General features: G+C 37.2%; 1 protein-coding gene across 1 annotated transcript; it reads left to right on the forward strand.

The window, feature by feature from the left end:
• The first annotated feature begins 10297 nt into the window (after positions 1-10297).
• LOC117239926 lies at positions 10298-11944 on the forward strand. Its single transcript, XM_033505761.1, has one exon. It carries the CDS (start codon positions 10298-10300, stop codon positions 11942-11944), a length of 1647 nt encoding a protein of 548 aa, XP_033361652.1.
• The last annotated feature ends 378 nt before the right edge of the window (positions 11945-12322 follow it).

The raw sequence follows: 12322 nt of genomic DNA on the forward strand, positions 1-12322 counted from the left end.
ATTTTGACACTCTCTCGCAAAGTGTCCTAATCTTCCACATCTGAAGCATAAAAGGCGTTGGTTTGCCTTTCTCCTCGATTGGATTTATTTTTCTTCTCTGCTATCTCTATTTTATTTTTTACATATGCTACCGTTTGATCCTCTTCTTTCAATACGTCTATTATGTCCGCTATGTAGCTGTATTCTTCGGGTAACGTATTCAGCATGTAATTCAGCTTTTCCCTCTCACTTACTTGTGCGCCCGCACTTTTTAATTCATTGATTAATTTTTCAAAGTCGTTAAAGTATGATGCTGAATCACTGTAGTTCTCCAGTCTTATGTTTTCCAATCTCCTTCTGCATACGATCTGCAGTACCGTCGACTCTTTCAAGTACATTTCATCGAACCTTTTTATTATATCATACGCCGTTTTTCCTTCCCTAACATACTCCAATTGTCTGTTCGATATTGCACTATAAATTATATTTATCGCCTTCAAATCCTTTTTGTCCCAGTCTTCATCGTCTCTTTCGTTTCTTCATTCTAGTTGTAACAACCTCGCATTCCTTATATTTGAGAAACATCGTGATTCTTTGCTTCCACATTCCATAATCCTCACCATCGAATATAGGTATCATGATTTCCGATCTCTCCATTTTAATTGATTCTTCTTTTTTTTTTCTTTTCTTACTCAAGCGTTCCTACGTGCTCGAAGTATATTTTTTCCTCTGAAAGTTTTTTTTTTCTTTACTGAAAACTCACTCGCAAGATCGCAACCACGCACTAAATATCTTGCAAAACTAGTAACCACGCTCTGCTACCATGTTAAGGAAATTCGAGGATTTGGGAATACAAATAATTGACTATATTTCCCACACAACAGTTATACATCTATATTACTCTCTGAAGAACGTCTTGCACGCACGCTGGTCGCCAACCGACTACCCTAGGTTCTTCTAACATCTGGCAACAGTCTTTTGTCTCCACTAAGACCTGGACGCCCTCTGACCCTTACACACACACTCTCATGTACAGTGTAAATGTATCACTTCCCTAACAATATGTGTCACTATTACGCAGCTAATTTGTGTGTAGCACACAAAATTACACATATCTGAAAAATTATATCCTGTGAAATATCCTTCCAAATAACTTTCCCACTAACTTATCTCGTAAGTACTCAAATAAGCGTTGTTCGGGATTTTGATGGTAGGAAATACGTCACTCGCATACGAAGAATTATCCACTAAACTGATAGCAATTGAGGCGAGTTTTGTCCGTATAGACAGTACTGGTGGAGTAGATGGGATAAAGAATATTCTTTCAACCGACTAATGATTAGGAAAAAATGGCATCAGCATGGCGCAACAAATTCCAAAGGAAGCATGATGGTTGTATCAAGGGACGACAACACGACAATACCAGTATTCGCCCTAAGTAGCCACCTATTCACTCATAACAGCAAACGAAGTAATTCGTCATTCGGCTTGCCGATATTTCTGACTCTGCCATTTATTTTCCGACTAGATTTAATACATTGTTACATTTTATTTTATAAAGTGCGGAAATTCAAGATCAAATACGAGATACAATCGGATAATTCTAACAATCAATAATTCTTACACCATTTTACATATTCATCGTTTCGAAACGCGAAACAATGTATTGCGAACCTACTCTAGAAATACGAGAGAAATTGATCATAAATCCATTTTGTTACTTAACCTTATTAGTTTACATAACGAACGAATGAACATATTTAAATCTGTATTTAATCGCAAATTTAGACCACGATCAATGATGTTCGGTTAGCGATGTTTGTTACGTATAATAGTTGTATTATTATGATCGACTTTCTGGTTTGTCAATGAAAGAGGAAATAAGAGAAAAGAGGAATATGGTTATGTAAATGAAACAAACAAGCGTGTACAGTATGCACTACTTCCTATTAGTCTAGCTGTTCAATGTATGTATATTAAGATGCGTACGATAATTTTATATACCCACTTGCGTTGTAATAGTCGACTTTCTATCAGCAAGTTGGGAAAAACTGTCGACGAATGCATCGAATGAATGGCCATTGCTCCTATTTTGGTGATGTGGAGAACCGCCGTAAGAAGATATGCCATCTATGAAGCCATCTGTAAAGAGAAGAAGCTTTCCCTTTGATTGTAAACATTTATAAATTTCGAGCACGTAGATAACACGGACAATTATTATAACAGTGTACAAATTGCAGAGGAATTATCAGGTTGTCCGAAAAGTTTCTTTCGTTTCATAAGGTGATAATAGATGAACAACAATTTCTCTCTTATACTATTTTATTAAATTAGGCATGATCCATTTCGTTACACCTCTATTATTATGTTCGTGCATAATTCAATAAAATAATATGAAACGAAAAACATTGTGCTTCTATTATTTCCTTATAAAACGAAAGAAACTTTTCGGACAACCTGATATTCGAAGAAAAAAAAGGTGTGCGTGAAGCATTAAGAAAAAACGGAAATGTGCCAGCTTGTCTGAAACATAAAACTAAAGGAGAATGCAACAACCTTTCATAGGAGTTATAATCTTCTATTACAAGCATAAAAAGCAAAACAAAACAATGATTAAAAAATTAATACAATTAAGAACTGGCAAATGTAGTTTACCTCTTATGAATCTCTTCCTCTCAAGAATAAAATGATATATTTGGGAATAACTTGGGACAAAAATCTTACCTAGAAACAACACATACGTCTGCTTGGAATGAAAGCTCAAGCTGTACTTGGCAATATCTAATGGCTACCATGGCACACATCCCAATTAAAAATATGTCAAACAAAACATTACTATTTACAGATATGATCAAACCACTGTGCACATGTGGTATGACGTTATGAAGCACAAACTGCTAAATCCAAACAAGCAAAACTTAGACGATTACAAACTCTTATTACGAAGAAAATATTAATTACTCTTTGAGAAGTTAGAACTGATGACATGGAACCTGCTCCCTGTCCAGATTCAATTGGCTCCGAAATTATCAGACACTGTTGGAAACATCCTACTTCGACTACAACTGTTTTCAGAAACTTCTCAATGAAAGAAGAATCTGGGTGAATTATCTATTGAATAGAAAGTACTCGTCTGCGTTTTCGTCATTGGTCTCTGTATTGGCTTGTTAAACAATAGTGTTCGAAATTTTGAGTGTCCGTCAGTTTATAACTCGGACAACAGATCTCCTTTTTTGGGAAAGTCCTAAGTGCCTGCCTCCCCGAGCTGTAGACCTTACGATGCGGACCTCATTGAGAGGCTAAAAAACATCCGAGGTGCTCGATTGGACAAAGGTAAACAACTGGCAATACCAGAGAGTATGCATCCCCGAGAGTACAGGTAAACCAGAAAAAACCAGGGGCGGGAAGTTAAGATATACGGAGGAGACGAAGCTACTCGTGTGAGGAGCAAGAACATCCTACGACAGTCTTCATCAGAACGCTGTACCGCTTATGTGATACCACATTGTATTTAATCTCAACAAAATCATACAACCGTCGTGATCAGAATGTCAAACTCTTCGTGTATACTAAAAGTGCCAAATAAGGTATCAAACCATATTAACGCTCGATATATTCAATTTACCTCCGCATTAATTCATTCAAGGTTCGCTGTATCAACCGATTGGTTGAATCTGACTGATTGCTATTTAGTTGGGAATTCGCATCAAGTAGCGTTCCAAATTCCAAATATTATATACATGATAGTGAACAATACTTCAAAGAAAAGAAAAAAAGGCAAATGCAGTTGATATTACAGATATCCAAAGAAACAACAGGACAAACAAACCAATATTTTTTTTTATTTATTTAATTAGCACTTTACAATTTGTCCAGCTGGATATTCGGTAAATTTTTCTAACTTTATCGCTAATTAACATGTGGATGGCTATGTTGTGTTTTTTTTAGGTATCTCCCGATTTCTTCTTTGACCTTTGGTTTTTTAGGCTTTTGCGTATATCCTTGTTTCTGACATACCATGGGGTGTTGACTACTGTTTTTGAGTATTTTCGATTGTAACGACTCTAGTTTATTTATGTGGTTTGTTTACGTTACACTGGATTTTCACCGATTAATGGGAAACAAAAGGGCCACTTACATTGTATTTATTGGATACATTGTACAAGGGGACGTAGTTTGCTGTTTTAAGCCCACCGTCTAGGTAGATACTCGGTAGATACTCGTAGATACTAATCGATAACTGAACTCTTTACGATTGCGTCCGTTTAAACTGATATGTGGAAAATTCAAATTCGTCTTCGTCCGGCGGTTGCACGTAGCGGCGACATTGTTTTTGCTCGGAGTTTATTTATTATTACATTCTGTGTATCCTAACGATATTGATACTCCGAGTTAAAAAACAACAACATGATTTGAATTGTCCCCTAGCTCATGTGCCGCTACATGTACTTTCAAGAAGGAAAACTGGCACAATCCCGCTTGTGACACTTCCTTGAACGCATTTTGCCATTGAAAGATACTAATTTCTGTAACTTGTTTTAGCTCTGTTATAAAAGTTTATATTTAAAATTTTTTAGTTTTTATGCAAACGTAAAAAGTAAGTAAATATTAATAAATATTATAATAACATAATATACTGCTATATAATAATATTAATAACTTTGCTATTTACTTATTTTACTTCCATTAAAGTATATTGTATTTTTCATTACAGTACTTTCATTTTTATTTAGTGTAATAATAAACATATACGTTAATATTCATTGACATTAGTGTAATTGTAAGCTTCACTGTAAATTTAATAAAATTGATACAAACAGAATTATTAAAAGGGTATATATGTGTAATTAAACTAGATGATATTCTCAACGTTACTTCGTTATTTTATTATTGTTTCATATAAATATTTTTTTTTAATTTACATGTGCTTCTAAGTTAATAGAACTAAACACAATGTATATGTATTAATTGCTATATATGTCATAATTTCAACCATAATAATAAATTATGGTATGTATTATTTAAAAGTATAGTTTAATGTATATATTAAATACATGTAATTTATTCGTAGATTTTAAATATGGGTACTAGATCAAAGAAGGAGATTAAAGCAATGATTACCAAAGATATATTGAATATACATAATTATTGCTTGGATATTGAAAAATGTAAGAATGACCAGCTTGATGGACATGAATTCTACTTATACGCAGAAGATGAACGCTACTGCAATTGTAGAACCTTTATCACCAATAAAATTAAACGAAATTGTAATAATTAATAAAAACTTGGCTAGTAGTATAGGAAAAAATAATGAACCTAAATTTACATCACGGTCGCCAATAACTCTGCAGGAGGAGATTCAGCAGCTGAAAGAAGCGACGGGAAACAAAGAGTTTGATGAATTACTTACAGAAGACACAGACTCACAGAAGAAACAGGAAATTAAAAAACGACAAAAGCGACAGAACAGATCTGCGAGATCGAGTAAAAATGCAACACTCGATGTTTCAACAAAACCATATAAATTTACATCACGGTCGTCAATAACATTGCAGGTGTCACGTCGATTCGGCGTAATTTCACGTTCCGCACGTAAGGTGAGGGATTCGCACTTCAATTATGATCGTTATTACAAATTTTATTAGAAACTGACAGAGTAACGACATAGAATGTTTTAACAGAGCTGAATAGAATGTGGAGTACTGACTTGGGAGGTATTTTTATATCAAGGGTTTGGTTCCTGTGGAGGGGTTATCGCTGGATGCCGGACACATAGGGATTCCGTTACTGCTTAGTTACTGTTTTGATGGCTAAGGTATGTGAGATATAATTATCCTTTCGCTGCATTCCCACGGTCACCGTGACACAGGAGATGATTCAGCAGCTGAAAGAAGCGATGAGAATCACAAAGTTTGTACAATTTCTCACAAAAGATGAGCCATCCCCTGAAGGGGAAACGTCTAATGTAAATATTACGAAACAGGAAATTAAAAATGAAATGAAAAGAAATGCGTATAAATCGAATTTTCTATTCGATCCAGACGCCAAAGTGTCCGTAAAAAGGAGAATTGAGGCCTTTGAACGGGCAGCTCGAAAATCGTAAAGAAAAACAGAATCTTCGGAAAAAGGAAAGATTGCAGAGAAAGCCATTGTTCAAAAATGAGCACGAAGATCGGTTGAAAAGGCGAAAAAAATTTTATTAGCGAAACAGAATAAGGAGGATCAGATGATTATATCGCAGGTAACATTACAAACAATATCAAAGTATTCTTCTGTTATAAAAACACAAGCTATTATTCATTCCATATTTTAGCCAAAATAGCAAGGTCCAAACAGCAAGGTCCAACCACTTCCGTTTTGCACAGTAAACCTGACGACGACAAATCTGACGATGAATCCAGACCAAGGCATACAATTCCACATTAGGCACAATGTAAGTATTGTTTTACTTAATGAGTTAATAAACATTAGAATGCATGGAGTACTCGAATTTTTATCAATTTTAGCATACATACGTGAAAATGAACTTGCAATGCAACGATACATTCCGGAGAAAGCAGTCTATAAACTTTTTGATAGCAGAAAGTGCACACCAGATTTAACTGAAATGTTTGAAAATATAGATAGGAGTAGATTACAACGCACGTCCAGTGCAATATGGAAGACACCACCACGTTATTCCATTCCAACATTCCAACTGAATGTTGTTGATTTCAAATTGTGCCTTAGAGCAGGAATACTTGTCATACCTTGTGTGTAATATAGAAATGATGTTACATTGCAACTATCATTAAAATATGTATGTGTTCTTAATATATCGATGAACGTAAGACTATTTTACTTTTTCTATTTTAGGATGATCATAGGCATATATTACTTTTATTATACTAATCAAATTTTACCATTTTTTCTTATTTATATGTATCTTCTTAAGAATTAATAAATAATTGTTCTGGTACGACTTTTTAATGAAAAGTAAATTTTATTGGATTTGACTTATTATCACTGTCCGTTCGACCAATCGCGGGGAGACGTAATCGCGAGGAGAGACGTCTACGGGAGTCGTAAATTCCCGTTACGATTATAACAATCGACACCACGAATTGATCGATCCCCTGATTTCCGTTGAGATAATAGGGGTGATTGAGTTTGTATAACACTGTGATTCACAGAATTATAAATTATATATTTCCAACACTTAGATTACACTGATGAGCATAGATAGATAGATAATCACTTATCACACAAAGATAAGATAGATATGTACGTTAGAGCAGGGCTCTTATAATTGGATTTAGTGTGTTAGTGGACGTAGCACTATAATATATTTAGTAGAGGAGATGTATGCTCGACAATACCGAGAACCGATTCTCGCATTATGCTTAGCGTTAGACTTAATAGTTGACTTTTCCGACGATGTAGAAGAAGTGAAGTTGAGTGACGATGCTGTGTCGGAGGAAAACTAGTGATGGGTGTGTCTAGCGCACGGGACCATCGGATTTGTTCATGCCATTTTAGGTCAGGAAGTGAGGGCAATATACATTGCTTCGGATTGGATAAACGAAGGTTGGTGGACTAGGAAGGGTCTTAACCGCCCTCGATAGAAAGTTGCTAGTGGGAAGCATCGTACGTGAGAAAAACTAACTTTCCCGTGTCAAGCCGAGTAAACAATAGTCTTTAGAAACTGATTTAGAAAAAGACATTTGTTGGGTCTGAAGGACCTTAGCAGGCAAGTGACTCGGGTTTATGACAGGTGCTTAAGGCTATTGAGGGTACGCCGTACGGAAGAGCGGACATCTGGTGTCCGTCTAGCCCGCGGTGTGTGACCTGGGCCAGACAGAGGGTCGCCCGGCGTAACAATCACTATTGTGTAATAATTCGCGAGATAACAAACTTTAATGTATCCAGCATTGTGTCCTAAATTTTTTTAAATGGACTTACTCTCCAATCATATTTTCTGGCTTTATCTTTCCTTTCATATTAAATATTTTGTCGTGATGAAGTATCACGTTACATACAAAAAGTAATCTTATAATAGATAAATAAATAATGTTGTAGAAATTAAATGCATTTCTTTTTTACCTGTTACAAGAAAATGATTTTTAGAATCAGTTGCTAATGCTAATGCACAATCACGTTTAGAATGAATAACTGAGAAAGCTTGTAGAAATCCAGCATCAGGGTGATGAGTCCACAGTCAGTACATATCCTGAATCAAGAGAAACTTTTTTTTTTATATTTTACGTGGAGGAAATCTGCACGGACGCCAGGCCGCTTCTGGGGAAAGCGGTGTGGTAGTGTCGGACTTCAACCGACTAAAACCTCCACGATAACCGTCCCGGCTGCGATCGAGAGAGGCCCGGGAACCGCTGTGAGCGTCGCAACAGGGCCTCCCTCGCGCGCCTAATACCACCACTGATGGGGCGGTGTGTGACCATTGTCACACCGCGCCTCGTCGCCGGAGCCGCCGTGCCAGGCAGCCCGGTTCTCCTACCGGCCAAAGCCCGACATCCACGGGGCGGTGCGGCGGGCCCAGCGCGCTTCGCCAATGCCACACGGAGTCCCAGGCGATCACCCATCCAAGTACTATCCGTGCCCGGCGCCAGTTGACCGTAAACCTCCGAACGGGACGGACCTCTCAGCCTAAAAAGGGACAGCAGGCTTAGGCCCTAAAAGTGTGTGCGTCAAAGTAAACAATCACCCTCTAAAGAAAAAGAAAGAGTGACAAAAAGTGAAAAATACTGCAGTGACATCATCGTGATATAGATTAAAAAAAAATAAGACAAAATAAAGGTATATAAAAAAATAGAAGCTACCGAGAATGATGCAAAAAGCAAGGCAACGAAACTTACCTTAGAACTAACAAGAACACTCACCAAAAGAAAAATAAATCCGCAAAAAGCGGCCAAGGAAATCAACAGCTTAAGACTGTCCGCGCAAAAGACGCGGAAACTCAACCCCCAACCAAACCTAGATGCCAGAACCAAAGGATTAGAAGAAATCCTAAAAAATACAAAACAAGAGTTCCTCTCCGCCCAGGACAAAAGCACTAAAGAAGCCAGAAACATGAGACCCGTAAAAGCTGCCTCGCCTCCAGCGATCACAACACATAACCGATTCAGCTTGCTAGAATCGCAACCACATCTACAGTCACAGCCGGGGCCAGCAAACTAACCAACGCCAAACACAACGCTAGAGCAAATTAAACAAAAAAAACTAAATACTACGTGGCAAAATGGGAAAACACAGTCCCACCCCAGACGGACACCCCACCAGACACGCTGCAGAGGAGCGTACGAATGCCCCATCCACTACAAGGGAATACAGACCGCCGCCTATCAACATAACGTTACAAGACCCTAAGGACACAGTAACGCTCATAGAGGAAGTAGCCAAGATCAATCAGTTTTATATCAAAAGGATACTCAGGTAAGCATGCTCTCGCTTCGGGCAGCCAACACAACCTTCTACACGTATACACCCAAAGCAGAGAAACACCACACATACTTGCTAAAAGGCTTAGACAATAGCTACACCGAAATGGAAATACTCACGGACCTACAAGCCTTGCAAATAGACAACGTAAAATTCACGAACAAGATCAAGAGAGAACAATATATTGTTCCCAATTTACATAATACAAGTATCCCCCGACAGCAACATAAGCAAACTGCTAAAAATAAACCATTTTAACTACTACAAAATAAAATGGGAAAAAATAATAAAAAAAATAACGATATAACCCAATGCCACAAATGCCAGCGACTAGGACACACAGCACAAAACTGTAACTTAAACTGCCGCTGTGTAAAATGCACCGAGCCCCACGGCCCAGGCGAGTGCAAAATAAAAAAAGAAGAAGCAGTAACCAAGGAGAAAATATTCTGCGTTAACTGCAAAAACTACGGACACCCCGCGTCTTACAAGGGGTGTCCAAAATTCGTGGAGCTGCGCAAAAAGCTAGCTGAAAAACAGAAAAAAGACAAGGAAACAAAGATAAAACGAATTGCCCAAATAAGCCGTAAATACGTCCCAGAAATAAAGTTCTCTGACGTAGTCAAACAACAAACAAAATTAAATCAAATAATCGAAAACACATCACAATTAACAAACTTAGATCCGCGCTCAAGCCAAAGCTCAATTACAATCGATAACTCCCCCTATCTAAACATTATAAACGTTATTGAAGACTTTAAAAAAAGCATACTACAAGCATTAAAAGATCAAAAAACGCAATAAAATGAAATAAAAAAAACATCATCAACACACGAAGAAAGGATCAACGCCATCTTCAGCACTTTTAACAGTGCAGAAGATGAATAGCCAAAATCCACTAAACCAACAATTACAGCAAAAAACACATAAATTAAACTTAAAACACCTGAAAATAATAGCAATAAATGCCAACTCTCTAATTTCAAACCAAAAAAGATACAGTATGCTAACCCTAATAAATAAAGAAACCCCCGACATCGTACTCGTCTCAGAAACAAAACTAAATAAAAAACACAAAGTACACTTCAAAAACTACTCCATGATAAGACACGACAGACCGAACGCCAGCCAAGGAGGAGGAACAGCAATCCTCATAAAAAAAAACCCCATAAAACACAAAACAATTCTAAATGACAAAATAACAAGTTTCAAAATCCTAGAAACAACGATCACAAAAATAAAAATAAGCAATAAGGAAAACTTGTTTATCACTGCAGCCTACGCAACCCTCGGAAACCAGAAAGAATTTAGCGAAGAATTCAATAAACTTTTCGAACTCTTACAGCTCAATAAAACGGAAAACTACTATATAATAGCAGGCGACCTGAACGTAAAACATACGAGCTGGAAAAACGAAACAAACAACACGAGAGGCAACTTCATTAGAAACTGGCTAGACAATAAAAGCATTCACTACAAAACAACCCTATACAGCTCCGAGCTACCCTCTTACCCAAAAGGACGCTCATACCTGGACATATGCCTAGCAGATGCACGACTAAAATTTCAAAACCTACGTCCAAATAACACCCTCAAAACCTTAGCCTATAACAGTGGCCATGACGCCCTAGTACTTCACGTAAACAAGAATACATCTGACCTCCTAACACTCGAAACACAGACCGAGATACCCAGGTACAATTACAAAACGACAGACTGGAAAAAGTTCCAAAACATACTCGAACAAAACTGCGACCTAAAGATCTACAACAACGTCAAACTAACAAACAGACATATCGACTCATTCATAGATGAAATAGAAATACATACACAAATCGCTCTCCAAAAATCTGTGCCAAACATAAAACAAAAAAATTCATGCGAGCCCTATATCAACAACAAAATAAAAGATCTACATCGAGACAAAAGCTACATAATCTCCAAGATAAACAACATAAAACTTAACTATTCTTACGACAAAAGAGAAGAATTAGAATACCTAAAGTACCTACTATACAAAATAAAAGCGCAAATGAAACAAGAATTCGCAAACTCTATAAACGATTACTGGACAAATAAAATAAAAAACATCTCCAAAAACGCCTCAGCCAATATGTTCCCACAAATAAATCAAATCTTCAGACCAAAAGGACAAAACCCCATCCCACCTCTCAAATTGCCCCCAGAAAAAGCCTCCCTCATCCAAGAAGCAGGTATAACGATACACAACACCATCAAAGACACCGAGGGTAACTTCATAATGACTAAAACAACAGAAAAAGTAGACATTATCGGCACCCAGTTTTCCAAAATACACACACAAAACGAACACATGGGCCGAGATCAACTAAACAGAATTATCATCGCCGAAACAAACAAACTCAAAAATGAAATGGAACAAGACAAAGCGCTAAACAAAACAGTCTGCACATTCTCAAACGAAAATACCGCAGACAATCCCAAACAACCAGATCTAGAAATAAACTATTTCACAAATTACAATCAATTAAGCACAATCTTCTCCTAACTAAACAACAAAAAATCCTCCGGCTTCGACGGCATACCAAACATTTTACTCAAGCGCCTACCGAACAAAATAAAATGGTATTGCACAGTACTCTTCAACAATGCACTAAACAACACATATTTCCCCAGAAAATGGAAAAAAGCCAAACTGATATCTATTACAAAAAAAAGATAAAGACGGCTCATCGCCCGCAAACCTACGACCCATAAGTCTCCTCCCCAATATAAGCAAAGTATTTGAAATAATCATAAACAACCCCCTAACCTCCTTCTGCACAAAAAATGGCATAATCCCAGAAAATCAATTTGGCTTTCGGTACAAACATTCCACAATTCGCGCAATAAATAAACTTACGTCGGACATCTGCTGGGCCCTAAA

The sequence above is a fragment of the Bombus vosnesenskii genome, unplaced genomic scaffold (genome assembly GCF_011952255.1).
Source record: "Bombus vosnesenskii isolate JDL3184/JDL3185 unplaced genomic scaffold, Bvos_JDL3184-5_v1.1 scf7180000014492, whole genome shotgun sequence".
NCBI classification, from domain to species: Eukaryota; Metazoa; Arthropoda; class Insecta; order Hymenoptera; family Apidae; genus Bombus; species Bombus vosnesenskii.

Excerpts from the sequence above, each read along its gene's own strand:
- LOC117239926 (XM_033505761.1), top strand. The coding sequence starts at position 10,298 with ATGAATAGCCAAAATCCACTAAACCAACAATTACAGCAAAAAACACAT.